This window comes from Marmota flaviventris, chromosome 17 (assembly GCF_047511675.1).
Source record: "Marmota flaviventris isolate mMarFla1 chromosome 17, mMarFla1.hap1, whole genome shotgun sequence".
Taxonomy (NCBI): domain Eukaryota; kingdom Metazoa; phylum Chordata; class Mammalia; order Rodentia; family Sciuridae; genus Marmota; species Marmota flaviventris.
This window is the reverse complement of record NC_092514.1, coordinates 60,429,421-60,447,525: the sequence shown is the minus strand read 5'-3', so window position 1 is coordinate 60,447,525 and position 18,105 is coordinate 60,429,421. Positions and strand designations below refer to the sequence as shown.

Genomic DNA, 18,105 nt, shown 5'->3' with positions numbered 1-18,105 from the left:
CCCCAGCCCTTTTTGAGACAGGGTCTGGCTAAATTGCTTAGGGCTTTGCTAAAAGCTGAGGCCGACCTTAAACTTGATCCTCCTGCCCTAGCCTCCTAAGCCTCTGGGATTACTGGTGTGTGCTACCACATCTGGGTTAAAAAAAAAAAAAAAAAAAGAGTCCTTGGACTAGAGGATACATAGAATATTAACATGCTGTGGTCCATGGTTCATTTGAAACCACACTTGCACCACCGTGCCTGTCTGGTTTTTGTTTTTTATCTGATTGATATAGTATATTACATTAACATTTTTTTTTTTTTCCCAGGTGAAGTTTAAACTCAGCTTGGCACATGAGGCCCCTGTGGCCTCTTCTCTGCCTGCCTCCCAGCCTCCCTGCCATATTTCCCAAAGTGTGCCCTCTGGACCAGCGCCCCCTGGCAACTTGTTAGACATATGAACTCTGGGGCTCTACACCAGACCTGCTGACCACAAACTCAGTGGTGGGTGTGGGCCAGCAGCCTGCACTTTAAAGGCCCACAGGAGATGCTGACAGGCACTGAAGTTCCAGAACTTCACACTGAATACCCTTTACTACAGCCAGATCACGCTCCCCTGCCTCTAGGCCTTTACTTGCACCAGTTCCTCTGGCTGTATGCCTTCACCTTCCTTAACTCCTCTTTGTCCTTTCAGAGTCAGCTTAGGCTATTCAGGGCCTTCCTCCATGTTCTTTTGTATTTCATGATGATCTTGGGATACCTTTGGAGTGGCAAGAACCAACATCCAATCATGACAGATTCCCCCAGCACAAGCCTCTCAGGAAGGAACTCTCCTTCCACACACACACACAGGGGAGGCGTCCTAATGTGAGGAATTTGGAGGATGGGTTTTCTAACCGGAAGAGTGTACAGAGGCTCAGAGGTGAAGGCTACATGAACAGGAAGGTAAGAGACACCCCCATCTGCCAGGGGGTGTGGGGAAGCACACCTGTAATCCCAGCAACCTGGGAGGTTGAGGCAGGAGGATCACAAGTTCCAGCCTTAGCAATTTAGTGAGACCCTGTCTCAAAAAAATAAAAAAGAGCTGGGTGCTCGAGTAAAGTGCCCCTAAGTTTGATCCCCAACACCAAAGAGAGAGAGAGAGAGAGAAGGAGGAGGAGGAGGAAGAGGAGGAGGAGGAGGAAAGAAAGAAACAGAGAGAGAGGCAGGTAGAGAAAGAGAACTCCCCTATCTGCCACCAAAGCTGAGACACCCTCCAATACCGACTCCCAACTAGTCCCCTTTTCCAGTCATATTGATGACTTAGAACTTTTTCCTATTGAAGTCACCCTCCCTTGCCACATGAAGGAAAGCAATAAAAACAGGGCTCAATATTGTCCTTTGAGAGGAAGCCTTTATTGTGACATAAAATACACAATACTTTTTTTTGGTGGCTATATACTATTCTGCCTTGACACTAAAATATGTATCTGAAATACTTTCACAAAGTTTTAAAAAAGAAAAATTATAAAAAGTATACTTTCATTTTAAGTGATATCTGCTTTGAGTCTCCCTCCACCCCCTACAAAACCCTGCACGTGCGCTGAGATGTCTGAGGGCTGGGGGTGTGTGTGTTGGGAGTGGGAGAGAGGTGGGGTCAAGACTTGCCATGGCCTCTTGTGGTTGCAGGAACAGGGCAAAGAGAGAAAACAGAATGCAGACAGTGAGCACACCTTTCAGTGAAGACCCTCTCCCACCTCTACGCACAGCCTCAGTAAAATTGAGGACAGCTCAGCAACTGTATGGAAGCTACCCTTCAGCACCCTTCCTCCCAACCCCACAGCCCAACTACAGAATGAGTTCGGAGCTGCCTGTAACTGCCAGGCTGCTCTTCCTTCCATGGGCCATGGGGCTGTGTCTACCACCAATCTGAAAGTGTGTCAAGCCCCACATCCCTGTTCCTTTCCCTGTCCCTGCCCGGGTTGCTGGCACAGAGATTGCCACTCAGAGGCAGGTGCTGGGAAGCATCTGAGTGACAGCAGGGAAGGGCTCTTTAAGCCTGGGTCCTGGAGCCTTCGGCTTTGGTTTTCACCTGTCCCCAACATACCCACTGTGATTTGAATCGGATCTTGAGGGGGAGGGAGGGCTTCAGGACTCCTCCATCAGCCATTATCGGGTATCCACGGAGGGTCAGCCTGCTCCAGAGGCAGTCTACTGCCTGGCATAGAAAAATAAATCAGTGTATGAAACCAAGCCAAGGCAAACAGCAGCTTTTAAAAAGTCATCTTCCAATAAATAATTTACTACAGAGGAGTATTTTCCTTTAACAGCAAAACACTGATAAATTCAGAAGTTATTTTTGTAAAAAAAATATCTGTTTATTTACTCACATGTATAAAAATAAGGTTTTAGGGCCATCCTCTCCTGGGTGTGGTCCTGCCCTTCTTTTGGAGAGGGGGCCAAGGGGGCCTTGAAGGCCTTACCCGTAAGCTCTACCCTCTTCCCACCTGCCTGCCGCAGCCCCTCCCTTCTGGTGTACTACAGAGGAAACGGTTTGTTTTGTTTTGTTTCTATAGTTTACCAAACTTCCCAGCCAACCTGCTGAGTGCATTTCCCCAATTGCCAACTTCTGACACCAGCATCCTGCAGCCAGTGGCCACCTGCTGCACAAGCTGGCCCCAGGCTCAGGCCACACTCCTGCCACCTCCTCCTCAAGACATGGTGTGTGACAGTGAAGGGAAGAGGTGACCTGGGTGGCCCAGTACCTGGTGCAGGGAGAAAGAATTTTACTGTCAAATTCGGGTGGGAAAGGGAAAACAAAAAAGACCCAATCTAGAAACAAAAACATCATTAGACATTTGCAAAAAATCATTATCCAAACCAAGCCCTTTAGAAAGCCTGGGCTGGGCCTCCACTCATGCAGAGGAAGGGCAGGCAGCACACAGAGGAGCAGCTGCCTGGGCAACGAGGCAACACTCTGGGTGCCAGGCTGGGCATGCCGTGCGCTCTGGCCAGAACACAAAGGACATCACCCTGTAAGCTCTCAGTTATGTGACCTTCTTTCCTTTCCTCTGTTTTGCCAAACGTGTCTGTGTGTGTACACACAGAAGAACCGACTGGCAATTCCAGACAGAGACAGAGACAGAGAGACGGAAAGGGGAGGAAGGGAGGAGGGAAGAGAAGGACAGAGAGATTGTTAAGATGGGCTTAGTGCTGTATAAAAAGCCACTACCCATCAGCAAACCTGTGACTTCCCTTGCCCCATCTTGCATGCTACCCCTTTTCCCATCCCTACCCGAGAACACAGGGGTGGGGTGAGGGGAGGAGGGAGGACTGGCTTTCTCGGTCAAAAGGCAGTTCTCTACATTTTAAAAGACAAGCAGAGATGGTGATGGTATCAATTGCCTGGCAGAGTGACAAAGGCTCCCTAGAGAGGAGGTACCTTTTCCTCCCTTTGTCCTTCTCTTACTTGAACCTCAGCATGTCCAAGTTCAGCCACCCTAAAAAAAAAACGTCCAAGTTCCAGGGTCCACAGAACTAACTGCCTTTTTGCACAAGGTAAAAACAAGCACAGCCTCATTGTGGCCTCAATGCTGCAGCTAGACTCTGGACAGCAAGGGACAGAAACACTACAACGTGCAAACACACACACACATACACACACACACACACACTCACTCCCTTCACTGGTGCCACCATGCACAGAAACACTAAAGTCACGACTAGTATTAACACTTCACATTATGAGTATTGTATCCAAGGAGAAGCGGTTCATGGAATTAAAACATCCACAAGAGTAAATCCTCGGGTGAGGATTAAGAAGCTGAAGTTGGCGAGGTCAGGTCACGACTGTGCGTGAGGGATCCACTGACTGTCCATGGGCCGGCCTAGGAGTTCTTCCACACGCCGGGCCACATCCATTGTGTCTTCCAGGTCGAAGTCCCCATCGGTATCAAGGACGGCATCAGGACTTGGGAGGGGAAGACAAGAGATGAAGTTCAGAGGCCACCTCGAGCCCCAGAGCCTACCAGGCAAGTGGCCTAAGACCACCTGCCCCCTCAGCCTAGGGCCTCACAGGAAAAGAACCACTTCTCTGAACGCTGGCGAGGAGCAGCCTTTGAGGGCAGACAGACCCCAACCCCAATACCCACCCCAGCAGCCCCATCACTGGCTTCCCACACCCAACAAAAACCCACCCAGTTCTTTTAAATTTTTTTTTTTTTTATAGTGCTGGGGATTGAACCTAGGACCTTGTACATGCGAGGCAAGCACTCTACCAACTGAGCTATATCCCCAGCCCCTCACCCAGTTCCTATATACAGCAAAAAATTTCTCCATTTTTAGAAAGGGGAGCAGATGCCATTTGCCCCATTTCACTCTAAAGAACCAATATTTTCTGGTGGAATCTTTCCCTCCTATAGGCCAGAGCCCAGGCCTAGCCTGGTGGTCGCAGACCTAGAGGAGCTCTGGATTCCTTTGTCCCACTGGCCCTCCAGGGCTCCAGCCTGAGGCCAGGGCCCAGTTCCTCCCCATAGACCCCAGAAGAACACAACTTACTTCTGTGGGTACATATTGTAGTGAGCCTGGGGACACACAGATGGGGAGGGGGCCTGGTCCATGTATGTGGTGCTGGCCCCAGCGTCTGTATTTGCGTTCACAAACCTGCAAAGGGAAGCAGAACACGGCCTCAGCTGCCAGGGGGCCAGGTGGCAGCTGACCTGGGGAGGGGCTCTGGGGTGCCTTTACATTTTTTTTGGCGTATAGAAGGAGAAAGTGTCCCACTGGCCCTAGGTCCCCAGCTGTGGATGTGTGCTCCTGGGTGTTGGCCATAGCATGACTAAGCCCAATTTCCTCCCAAGACCTGAGCCAGGCTTACCAGGGGATGGAGATGCTGGCCCAGGGTTAGGGGTGGCAGTGTCAGGAGTGGGGTCGAGAGTGGGGAGAACGGAGAAGTAGTTGGGGGCCTGGAGCTGGGCCCCAACACTTACTCAGGGACGACTTGCTTGATCTGTGGCTTCACATATCCATCGACTGCTTTAGCTGCCAAGGAGGAGGAGCGGTGGTGAGAAGCAAAGTTCCCAAATGAAATAAAAATGTAATCCTCCTTAAGAGTCACATCTTTTCTTAGGACAAGACATAGCCACCTAATTTTATCTTAGGACACGACACAAACACTTCACATTTCCATCTGTTGAGAGATCTGGTGGAGGAGAAGCTCAGCACCAAAACTGAAAAGCCAGGTTGGCTGAGATGTTTTAAAATATCCTTCAACCCAGAAACTATACACTTTCATACAAATCTATGTCAATTATTAATTGGGTAAATTATTGGTTAATTATTAAAAACCTAAAAACCTTTGAAAGTTTTAAGTTAAAGATGTAGCAGGGACAGGATTTATTCTGCATATCTGGGGGACGGGCAGCATTAGAACCAGCAGTGGAGGCCGGAAGAGGATAAATTTCCAGCCGCATAAGGAAGAATGTTACCATAAGTAGAACCGTCCCTCCCTGCAACAGGCTGTCTTGGGAAGAACTGCTGTCCGTTCACTGCAGATTGAAGCAGAAGGTGTCTAAGTCCTTCTTAGGGATTACACAGAAAAGCTCAAGCACTAGACAGCCATAGATCTGACCTGACAATCCCCGAGGTCTATCTCTTGAGGATCTAACTCTCTCAGAAAGGAATTTTATCCCTCCCAGCACTGGCAGGTTTGTTCATTCTGTGGTTTCTGCATCTGGGGGGCAATTTGATGACCACTCATCCTGGTGAGAGCTGTCAGTGCCAAGGTTGGCTGAAAAGCATGCTGATGTGTGTCCCTCATTCTCTGCAGAATCCCCAGGGGGACATGATGGACTGGGGGCAAACCTGAATGTGGCCTGGCAGTAGTTATCTTTTTAAGAGATTGATTGTGGAAATTCTGTTAAGTGGGTGAAAAGAATGTGAGGGTCTGATGTGGGTGAATAAAATCTTGTTTCCCAGACATGTGAGTGTGGGAAATAGTTCAATCTGAATCTGTTAGTCAAGAGAGCTATTCTGATCAACAGAACCAAGGGCTTGTCAGCTAAGTAGCCAAGATAGGGAAATGTTACATGGTTCACAAACCGTTTCTTATCCTAACCTGCTGCATCTTTGGCTTCAAATGTCAAGTGTTACCTTTTCATGACATCGGATGCATTTGTGTTTTACAGTCTACAGAAAACTTTATAGATTGGCAGAAAAGATAAAAATAAAGGAAGGCCGGGTATGATGGTACATGCCTGTAATCCCAGTGATTAAGGAGGCCAAGGCAGGAGGATCTCAACTTTGAGGCCAGCCTCAGCAATTTAGCAATTTAGTAAGGTCCTGTTTGAAATAAAAGGGGTTGGGGTGGCTGGGGATGCAGCTCAGTGGCAGAGTGCCCCTGGGTCTAATCCCCAGTATTGCAAAAACAAAACAAAAATAAACAAACAAAACAAAGAAAGCTATAAAAAAACAGGATATTAAAGTCTAGATTAGCTGTGCTAACAAAAAAGAATGATGTAAATAATCCAAAATACCTCATAAGTCTAAACATAGAACTATACCATCATCTTTGACTTTGAGAAGGCAAAAACAAAAGACAGGGGATGGAAATGTAGTTCAGTGGTAGAAGCACATTCTGAGGATGAGAGGTCCTGGGTTCAATCCCCAACATTGAAAAAAAAAAATTCTATAAAGGAAAAAGGTTTGTAGATTGTACTTCTACAGAAAAAAAATGAGCCTGCATTTCAGCAAAACTTATATGTTAAAAGCATAATAAAACATGGAGAAGACATTTGTTATATATAATAAGGAATTAATATATTTCCCATATAAAAAAAGCAACTTTAAAAGAAAAATGAATTGGGCACAGTGGTGCACGCCTGTAATCCTAACAGCTCGGGAGGCTGAGGCAGGAGAATCACAAGTTCAAAGTCAGCCTCAGCAAATTGGCAAGGTCCTGTCTCAAAATAAAAAATATAAAGGGCTCAAGATAGAGCTCAGTGGTAAAGCACTTGCCTAGCTCAAGTGAAGCACTAGGTTCAATCCTTAGCACTGCATAAAAATAAATAAATAAAAGTATTATGTCCATCTAAAACTAAAAAAAAAAAAAAAATTAAAAGGGTGGGGGGGGCTGGAGTTATGGCTCAGTAGTAGAGCGCTCGCCTAGCATGCATGAGGCACTGGGTTCAATCCTCAGAACCATATAAATGTAAAATAAAGATATAGTGTCCACCTAAAAAAAACTAAAAAAAATAAATATTAAAAAAATAGGGTGTGTGGGGGATGCTAGGGACGAAGCTCAGTGGTTAAATGCCACAGAGTTCAATCCCTGGTACCAAAAGAATATATAGTAATAATAATAAAAATAATAAAATAAAACAAAGAAAGAAAAATGAGTAAGAAATACGAACATGAACTTCACACTTCACAGAAAAATGCAAATGGTCAGTGATATAGTGGTTAAAAAATAAAGGCTCTTGAGGTGGACTGAGTTCAAATCAAGGCTTGGCCAACTTCCTAGCCGTGTGATTTTTGGCAAGTAATTTTACTTCTTTGTGATGCAGTTTCCTTATCTGTAAAATGGGGCTATACCAGTCCTTCTAGAGTAGTTCTGAGGATTTAAATGAAAATGTATATGAAAAGTACTCAGAAAAGTTCCTAGTACACAGTAAATATTAAATAAATGTTGGCTGTTATTTTATTATTCTATTTATTATCATTATAGTCATATGAAAAGATTTTTGAGATTACCTAGAGTCAAAGAAATTAAGACCAATAAGATGCTTTTTTTCTTTTTCTTTTTTTTGTGGTAGTGGGAATTGAACCCAAAGTCACTTTACAATGGAGCCACATCCCCAGTCCTTTTTTATTGTTTGAAATAGGGTCTCACTAAATTACTGAGGGTCTCACTGAATTGCTGAGACTGGCCTTGAACTTGTGATCCTCCTGCCTCAGCCTTCCAAGTTGCTGGGGTTACAGGAGTGTGCCTGGCTCGGATATCATTTTTATGCCAATCAGACAGGTAGACCTGAAATGGATGATTAGAGTCTTTAGGTGGCAGGAGGAAGAAGCAAATGTCCAACATAAATACATGGGAGTGAAAATGAATTTTGCTTTCTGAAGGGCAATAATGAAATATGTGTCAAAAAGCTTAAAAAGTATATATTCCTTGACACCAGTTCTGTTTTAGGAATTTATCTCAAGGAAAGAGTTGAACAAGATACATGTACCAGGTTATCTCAACGTCAATCATAACCAAAAATGCAAATAAATTATAAGTATGCTAACTAACCAACATGGAAAACCACACAGAATCATTATATAATGAAGCTCTCTACAATCATCAAGATGAAGGTAGGCCAGGTGCGGTGGCGCAGCTTGTAATCCTAGCAGCTTGGGAGGCTGGGGCAGAAGGATCGTAAGTTCAAAGCCAGCCTCAGCAAAAACAAGAAGCTTAGCAACTCAGTGAGACCCTGTTTCTAAATAAAATACAAAATAGGGCTGAGGATGTGGCTCAGTGGCCAAGTGCCCCGGAGTTCAATCCCCAGTACCACCCAACCAAAAAAAAAAAGGAAAAAAGATGAGGGTGGCTATATTGGATATGTTTGTTAAGGGTGTGTGAGTGTGTGTGTGTAATCAGGGCACCCAAAGATTACCTATGGTCTAACCCAAACCTAAACCTTTCACCCTGGACTCCATGTCAAAGGAGCCCTGACCTCCGCCTCCCACAGCTTCTTCCCTGTTCTGCAGGCTATAGCCTCCTACCCTCACAAAGCTTTCAGATGTACCAAGCTCACTCCCACTTTTGGACTTGGACTTGGCCTCACTTTCTCAGCCTAAGATGTTTTTCCCCTGGATCTTTGTATGGTCAGCTTCCTCACTTTGTTCTGACCATTCAAATATGGGTTCCTCAGAAACCTCCCCTGACCACCCTGATGACAGAGTGTCACTTCTCTATCCCTGTACCTTGCTAGTTTTCTTCAGAGCATCCGTTGCTAAATAAATCTATTTATTTATTTCCTTGCTTATTGTTTTCTTTCTCTAACTAGATTGTAGCCTTCACACAAAAAGTGCACAATAAGCAACTGGACACAAGGAAGAAAGGAAGGAAGAGTATGAACCTGAAGAGAGTGGAGGAACAGTCACTAAACTTGTCCACAGAGGCTCTTCCCTGGATGAGAGATGTGTGATGACTTTCTTATGCTTTTATGTTTTCTGAAAATTCTACAATAAACATGAAACATTTTCTAGCTCGGAAAACCATAAAACCATCTCCTTTAAAAAAAATTTTTTTTTGTAGTTGTAGATGGACAGAATGCCTTTATTTCATTTATTTTTTATGTGGTGCTGAGGATCAAACCCAGTGCGTCACGCATGCTAAGCAAATGCTCTGCCACTGAGCTACAGCCCCAGCCCCCAAACCATCTCCTTTTTGAAAAACAAAATTTTACCTAATTTTATTTGATCTAAACTTTATTAAATAAAGTAATTCATTCCCTCTGATTTGGTATATGGGATGGCAGATATATTTTTGTGTGACTAACAAATGCAGCAAGGGGCTTATGTCTGCCCTGGGTAATACCAAAAAAGCAGTGACTGAGTGTTAACTGTGTGAATTCCATGCGCATACATGCATGCGCTCACACCCCAAACCAAACCAAACCAAACCGAAACAAAACCGAAGTCACAACAAAATCAAATCAGAATGCGAACATTGTTACCAGTGGCAGGCTCGCATGGAACTGGTGTGTAATATTTGGAGTACACTTCATCTTTTGGCCGATCAGGAAACACGTATATAAGGTAATTCAAGTCCCCTAGACGGTCGGCCAGAGACCGGATGGAGAAGTCTCTGGTGGTAAAAGGCATCAGATTCCAAAACATTCTTTCCTCTAGATCAATAAACAGAACAATCACATTCTATCCATGATTTCTGAACACAGAATCTTAAAATCCAAATATACCACAAATTCAAGCCCTTCATTAAAATTGATCAAATGGAAATCTCCATTTTAAAATAACCACAGGTTGTAGGTAAAGTAGTTTTTAAAAGCATGGATAGATAAGCAGGCAATGCACGCATCACTTCCCTAGAGACTGAATGATCTCAGGTCAGTTCAAGTTCAAGCAGCATTCCATCCCTCTCTAGAAGGAACAGTTCTTATTGACCCCAACCCCTGATTCTCTGTATGAAGGTATATAAGAGAGCTAGGAAGCATGCCCATAGGCAGAGAAAACATAAGAGCTATTAAAAGCTATTAAAATCATTAAAAGTCTCTCTCTCTCTCTCTCTCTCTCACACACACACACACAAAAAAAAAAACACACACACACACAAATCCAGCAAGGTACTTTTATCTTATTGTAAGGGTCAGAGAAAAAAATTAACATTCTTGGTGGAAATGGTCAATGGCAATACCCTCATGTTAATTAGGAAAAGGGAATGATTGAAATAGCACATTATTAGTACTTTGAAGACTCCAAATCATCAAAGTAATTCTTCATTGAAATAAGTTCCAGGCTGAGAAATAATAGGGCAAATATTTCAAAAGGGAAGCAGCTGAGATTTTATAGACTGCTGTATTGCATAGTTATACTTTTGTGTTTCCCAAAATTAATAATTATGTTTCCCATAATAAGATTTTTCATATGCGCCATATTATGAGCAACCATGTCATGGTTATATGACTATGTTTTCTGTAACTAGTACTAGCCCCAACAAATAATAAGTATTCAATAAACTGTTAAAGTAATTTTGCAACAAAAGCAGCTGACTTTGGATGAAAACCAAGATGCGTCTTAAAAAGGGTGGAGCACTCACGAGAATCAAACTTCCAAGCAATGGTGATGCCGCCAATTTCTGAGTCGCTGAATCTCAGTAGGAAGGTTCCATCAGGCTTGTTAATGAGTAGGTCATGGGCCTGTTGCTTGTTCACAAAACCCAAAATGGCCCTGGATCACAAAGGCCAAATGAACAGAAGCAGAGGGTGATGTGTTAATGCTAGGAGGAAAACTTTCATACTCTAATTTAGACTTAAAAAATAATGATTCTAGCCAGGTGTGGTGGTGTGTGCATATAGGCCCAGCTACTCAGGTGGTGGAAGCAGAAGCATCACTTGAGCTCATGAGTTTGAGACCAGCGTGGGCAACACAGTGAGACCCCCATCTCAGAAAAAAGGAGAATTACCCATCATTCCAATGAGGCTTGAGATGTTTTTTTAACACTTCCATCACACCGTCAAACCATTGCCAAAAAGTATAATTCCGTCCTGGCAAATTCTCCTGGTTGGAGATACAACAATGAACACACACACACACACAGAGAGAGAGAGAGAAAGAGGAAGAGTTGGAATATTAACTGCATGTACTTTAACTGGAAAACAAACACCTGCACTTCCAGAAGCATGCAACTATTTCTGCCTACCTCAGTTTTACCAAATGGTCCTCAACCAAAAAGACAGAATGAAGAAGAAAAGACAATTAAGGGGAAAGGCCAATGTGGTACTGTCAATACCCAGTGGTCCCTGAGTCTTCCACCTGGATCTGGGCTGACTATTTTTGCTGTGTGGCCTGTGACTAGCAACATCAGCATTGCTCAGGAGCTTCTGATAAATGCATGTTTTCAGGACCCATCTCAGCTGAATCACAGCTGTGTTTTAATAATATGCCCTGTTGCTTCATAAATTTGATCTGGATTAGATCACAATCATAAGGCCACAGAGATGGTCACATCATACAGATGTTTCCAATGGTCATCAGTCAAATGCAGTTACCTGATCCTATTAGAAGGCAGGAGCTTTACTGTAATGGAAAAGATAGACCATGAGACCTCCTGATTCCCCTATCAAACCTCTTCTGACTACCAGCAAGATTGTTGGCCAACTTGTTAATACAAAACTACCCAGAAGACCAATAGCTCTCTGAATGAAAGGCATTTAAAACACTGGACGTGGAAGTATAGGAAAGGAACTCAAGTGTAATTAAAAATCAATCAAAGATATGACATCTGAGTACCAGACACTACAAACTAGAAAATGTTTCTTTTATCAGCATTCTGTTCTGTGGGTTAAGGGTCTCATGGGAGTCTGAACTGGCATTATACATCATGGAACATCAGAGAGTGAATGAATGGGACAGAGTCATGGATTTATTATCTTAAAGCTTTTTTTCCCATGAGTTATGTTTATGTTTGCTTTCTTTATTTCCTTTATATAGGAAGAAAATGCACTAACTGAACACAAAGCCCAACTTACTTAAAACATGGAAAGATGTGATTCTCAACATGAGACCTGGATAACTCTGAAGTTGGCCATCTATTTAGAAGCTTCTATTATTTTTGGTACATTTTATTATAAATATGAAGAATAGAGGCCCAGGACAGGGAGACTCCTGAAGACATCTGGTTGGGAGGGATTGACCTAATATCAACTGGAGGCCTGGATTCCTCACCCTGTTGAACTGGGACCAGGACACAGACATGCTGTTGTAGTCCTCGAGGTGGGCGCTGCTGCTGTTGAACAGTTTCTGCGCCAGGAACACGAGGTTCTCCTTGGTCAGGCCTCGGTTGCTCTGTACTTCGGCCTTGAATTTCATGTTGAGAGCTTCACACAGCTGTGGCCACAGCACTTTGTCAGGCACGGCAAATGGCACCCTGCCCTGAGAGGGAGAGAAGCCAGATTCTTATGAAAAAAAAAACAGTTGCATGATTGATTCCCTCCAGCCACAAGAGAAAAACAACGATGGCTGGAAGTAGTTATAAGCACTGGTCTTGCCAAGGACATTCATGCTTCCTTGGGGTATATGGTTCTGTGAGATGCAGAAGATTCCGTTTTACCTTCTTCATGCATAACTAGAAGTTAACATTATGCTATGTATGTTATGCATAATGAGCTGCTGCTGATCCTGTGGTTCAACCTGAGGTTCTAAATCCATGAATAAAAATAAAAATAAAACCAAGGTCTGGCTTTTATGTTATTAACTCATTGGGAATTTAGAAACTGAAAAGACTGGTAAAGAGAGAGAGAATGTGCACATACATGTATACATATGCACGTATACACACATATGTGCATACTTGCCCTTGACATCTGCCAAGAACTCTATCACAATGTGAAACAACTTGGCATGGTAGAGTGAAAATTTCAGGTTGGCAATTTAATTGAGAATAGGACAGAATATGAACTTTTTAAAAAATTTCATCATCAAGTGTTATTATCAGAATATGAACTTTTAATAAATTACTTTTCATTCTATTCAACCATAGTACTTAAAATTCTATAAATTTTTTTCAGATGGACATTTCCTTCACATAATAAAAATTCAAAAAACAAAGAAGTAAATATAGTGAAGTTGCTTTCCTATCCCCATCAGTAAGCCAATTGTTCCCAAATGCATCTAGTGTCTTGTATATATTGCCAAAGATATTGCATGTCAGCAATTATTCTTTTTTTCTTTAAACATAAATGGTAGCATAAAATCCACATATTCTGTATTTCCTCTTTTTCCCACTTAATAGTATATCTGGGAAATCTCATATCAGCACATAAAGAAATTCCTCATTTCTTTATGAGAGGAATGAGAAGAGAAGGGAAGGAGGAGAGGTTGGTCAAATGTTCTTCAAGCCACTTCAGTGGCATTCAGACAGCATTCAGGTGCATAAGCCCGCAAAATTATATCTGATCTTTCAGACAAAACATCTCATTCTCTCTGAGAGATCTGGAATGAATTAGAGACTGTGAAATCAGGAAAGGACATTGAGTGTCATCCTCGTTTACTGGAAAGAAGATGACATGAAGCAATGCCTCTGCTAAACTAACTTCTAGAAGGAGCCTGGGAGTCCCCTACCCCATTCAGGGTATCCCCCAAGAACTCAAAAATATTTACTGACCATGGGGGTTGTGACAGTATTTCTCTGTTATTCAATGTAAGCATCCCAATAGCGCCATTATGCTTCTGTTGCCGGAACTGAACGGAAACTCAAGCTCAGAGAGGCAAAGAGAACATCCCTAGATCACAGTCAGGATCACAGTGAAGAGGGGGGGGTAGAGCCTAACCCTGGCCTGACATCAAGCCATGCCCTTTCCATATTTTCTATTCTGCCTTTAACTAAGGAAAATAAAACTTTTCCCGTGATTTTTTAAAATTTGTTTTAATTGTAGATGGACAGCATGCCTTTATTGTATTTATTTGTTTGCTTCTTTGTTTGTTCATTTACTTATTTTTTTATTTGTTTGTTTATTTTGGTGCTGGGGATTGAACCCAGGGCCTTGTGCATGCGAGGCAATCACTCCACCAACGGAGCTATATCCCTAGCCCTTCTATGCTTTTTGAGGGGATACCACATGGAAAAAACTGGTGACACCATTGTGATCTCGAGACCCACAGGCCCAAAGGATCCACTCACAGGCTCTGCAAAAGCATTGTCCCAGAGGACAGTAGCTGTCGCGTTGTTGTCCTGGCTGCCATGCACAATCACCACCACCGGGAGTGACAGGGTCTAAAAGACACAGGAGAAGGGCTGAGCACCCACAGCCTCAAGTTCTTTCCCTTCCTTCTTTTTTCCTTGTCATTGCAACACTATCATTCAAGTGGCAGTGATGCCCTAAAATGCTGAATGGGAATGGCTCCCGGAGTAAGGTGACTTTTCACAATACTGGCACAACTTTAGAAATTTCAGATATTTTAAAGGCAATATTGCTTATATGTTTCTGAAGGACAGAGTAAGTTTCTCAAAGTTGTAAGGAAAATGAGAAAAAGAAAGAGCATAAAGAGACATTTCTGGAAAAAGAAAAATGAAATGTTTAAAACGTACTATACACTCCTCATGCTGAGTAACGCTTCCTATCATTCATTTTTTTAATCTATTCCTCCAGCCATTTCAATTCATTACTGTTTATTCATGACTTAATAGAATCTAAGAGAGAACACCTGAAAGGATGAGGTCTCCCCATTTTCTGTTTATCAATGGTTAAAAAGAAGATACAAGGTGATCACCATTCTTTTTTTTAGTTGTATACGTATATAATACTTTTATTTATTTATTCTTTTTATTTAATGTGGGGTTGAGGATCAAACCCAGTGTTTCACACGTGCAAGGCAAGCTTGAACACTGAGCCACAACCCCAGCCCATGATCACCATTTTTTGGGATATAAAATGCACAGCACACGTGAACGTGCATACCCCCACACACAAGCATACATGGCTATGGAGGGGGCTTTACCTTAACTTGAAAAACCAGCTCATTTCCACCAACACTAAACTGTGATTCAAACAGGATTGTGAATTTTTCTTCTGTCACGGACTCTGCTCCACGGCGATCAGACCTCTTAATTCGTTTCAGGGACTGCAAAGGAGGAACATGAGATGACAAAGCCCTCAAACACAGAGGGAGAATGCATCTTTCCTCTTCTCCCCTCCTCACCATGTTTCTGAAGTGGGCGCTGAGGGTGCCCGTGGCCTGGTGATACTCCATGACACAGCAGTTGTTCAAGATCTCACCACTGTAATCACTGCAAATCAGAGAGACCAGCTCCAAATCTATCTGGGTCTCAGTACACATGGGGCAAAGAACATGTTTGGGGTAGGAGGAAATAATATAGAAGGCTGCTAAAAGCACATATCATTTAGGGGAAATGTTAGCTATATAAATAAAACATATAGGGGCTGGGGTTGTGGCACAGAGGTAGAGCGCTTGCCTACCATGTGTGAGGCACTGGGTTCAATCCTCAGCACCACATTAAAAAAAAAAAAAAGATATAGTGTCCACCTATAACTATAAAAATAAATAATTTAAAAATAAATAAAACACACAAGTAATTTTTTTAAATACTATTACTACTAAGACATACTTTTTTTTTTTTAAAGAGAGAGAGAGAGAATTTTAATATTTTATTTTTTAGTTTTCGGCGGACACAACATCTTTGTTTGTACGTGGTGCTGAGGATCAAACCCAGGCCGCACGCATGCCAGGCGAGCGCGCTACCGCTTGAGCCACATACCCAGCCCACAAGTAATTTTCATATCCCTACTAAATGAAACTATACTATCTTCAAAAAAGAACCCCCTTATATTCATTCTCTGATCCTCAGAACAGGCCAGAGGGTGAGCAAGGATCTGCAGAGATGGCAGAATTTCTATCTTCCCATTGCAGGGACCTGAAGAAAGGGCCAGGGAACTAGAAACTGAGGCACACTCACTTGCGGGTGTTCTCATTCTTGAGCAGGGACTTGGCCTGCTGCTCGCTGATGATGGTCGCCTTCACCTGGGGGGGGTTCATGTGCACATTCAGCTTCCCGCCCACCAGCAGGCGCACCGTGGCTGCAAACTTGGTCTGTGTCTTCAAGACCTGAGGGGGCTGCTTCTCAATGATGAATGTGCTGCAGGGGACATGAGTGACCAGACACACGATGAGATGCAGGCGTGGGAGTGGGGGAAGAGTCTCTCTCTGAGGAAAGGGACCTCCCACAGGTCTAGCAGGCGAAGGACAACACAAGGCTTCTGTTCCCAGAAAGAAGGGAAGGCCAAGTAGAGGCACCTCCCTCAGTGTCCACACCAGAAACTGGGCCAGGGCCGCCCCAAGCAGCCAGAGCAACTGGAGATGCAGTGGGAGAGGATGCGAGGCACAGCCTGTGGTCTGGATGGCACCTGTGGCCTTCCACATGCCAACCCAAGGGAACTGCTCTGCCCTGGGCACAGTGGAGAGGCAGCAGTCACCTGGTGACCAGGGCAGAGATGATGTCTGTGATGGTGGCGTTGACTTCGGCCAGCATCTCCTCCACTGGGCCAGGGATGGGCAGCTGTTGGCAGAGGTGCTCGGCTCTGCGGATCTGCTGCCGGTTCTGCCAGATGATCTCGGCCAATTTCTCACACCTGCGAGGAGTCCCAGGGCCCACATGGGAATGATGGCTTCTTCCCCACCCTGGGCCAGAGCCTGGGGGCTCCCAGCCTAGGGAGACCTCCCCCCAACACAGCTGCACCTGCACAGCAAGGACCCACCCAGGACGGCACAGCAATTCCCCACCCCATGGTCCACGGGTACACAGGGCACTCCTGCCTTCCAGAAGTAGAGGATGCACGGGAGGCCACCCTGATTTGGGTCCAACCAGCCCAAGAGTCACTGCATACCAAAGCCCTGTCCCTTTCCCCAACATGTGACTGACTGCATCCCTGGGGAAATGGAACAGGGAACAAAGTCCATATCTAAACCAGGACACTGGTGAGATGAGGGCTGTCACAAGACAGAAGGAGCCTGCTGCTCAGGCCAAGGCAGGAGGCAGAAGAGGCAGCCGGCAGCACACCCTGGAGCCCTGCCACCCTGCTGCCTCCCCACTGCCCTCACCAGGATTGCAGCACGTCCAGGCTGCCCTCGGGGGGCCCTCCGTTCCCGGCCAGCTGCTGCCGCCGCTTCCACTGGATCAGCTCGTCATCCAGGATGATGGTCTGTTGCTTCCGCAGCAGCTGCAGGGTCTTCTGGTGCTTCTCGGCCAGCTCCTGTGGGAAGGGGGACAGCGGCCCTTCTGGGCTCCCAGGGAACAGCCCTGCAGGGCCTCCCCTACAATCCCGGGCAGCCAGGCAGCCCAGCAGGCCCTTCCCTCTCTGACCCCCTACCCTCACAGACCCCAGAGAAGAGGGTCTGGCCTCCTGCTCTCCCTGGCTCTGTCCCTCCATCCAGTCACCAGAGAAGCAGGATCCTACTCACCACGCGGTACTGCTGCAGTGTCTGTGCCTCCCGCTGCAGCCAGGCCTCCAGGGACACCTGCTTCTGCTGGAGGGCCGTCTCCCGGCTCAGGCGCTCCTGGGGGTTCAGCTGGGCCAGCTGGGCAAACTGAGCTGGAGGAGGGGACACGACACCCACCACCATCACTCCTGGCATCCAGCAGGAAGCCCACAGCATTCCCACTCACTTGTTCTGGAGCAAGACCTCCAGGGTCAGACACCCCACTGATGGCAAGTGGGGCTTCCTACCTACAGTCGCCGGTGCCCAAAGATGAAGATGCTCCCTCAGAAGGCAGCCTCTGGGCTCTGGTCACTGGCCTCCTGACCCAGCCTCCCCTCTGGGCAGTGGGTGCTCAGGATCCTGCTCGCCCCCAAACCCCTCTGGGTGAACTCTGCACATCACTTCCTTTCCTGTGTCTCCGCTCCCCACACGT

At 45.0% G+C, this 18,105-nt stretch overlaps 1 protein-coding gene across 4 annotated transcripts in view; it reads right to left on the bottom strand.

Annotated features, from left to right (window-relative positions):
- Positions 1-1,351: 1,351 nt before the first annotated feature.
- LOC114102000 (signal transducer and activator of transcription 5B) overlaps positions 1,352-18,105 on the bottom strand; it is a 63,871-nt gene continuing 47,117 nt past the window's right edge. For all 4 annotated transcript variants that reach the window (XM_071602978.1, XM_027947217.2, XM_071602980.1 and 1 more), the window contains exons 6-19: positions 17,655-17,785; positions 17,295-17,446; positions 16,670-16,825; positions 16,153-16,332; positions 15,378-15,465; positions 15,177-15,299; positions 14,359-14,451; positions 12,405-12,611; positions 11,143-11,237; positions 10,777-10,907; positions 9,677-9,847; positions 4,946-4,997; positions 4,515-4,619; positions 1,352-3,927 (exon numbers count right to left, since the gene is read on the bottom strand). In XM_071602978.1, coding sequence (XP_071459079.1) covers positions 3,801-3,927; positions 4,515-4,619; positions 4,946-4,997; positions 9,677-9,847; positions 10,777-10,907; positions 11,143-11,237; positions 12,405-12,611; positions 14,359-14,451; positions 15,177-15,299; positions 15,378-15,465; positions 16,153-16,332; positions 16,670-16,825; positions 17,295-17,446; positions 17,655-17,785 — 1,811 coding nt within the window. In that variant the 3' untranslated portion in view covers positions 1,352-3,800. The remainder of the gene's footprint in view (positions 3,928-4,514; positions 4,620-4,945; positions 4,998-9,676; positions 9,848-10,776; positions 10,908-11,142; positions 11,238-12,404; positions 12,612-14,358; positions 14,452-15,176; positions 15,300-15,377; positions 15,466-16,152; positions 16,333-16,669; positions 16,826-17,294; positions 17,447-17,654; positions 17,786-18,105) is intronic.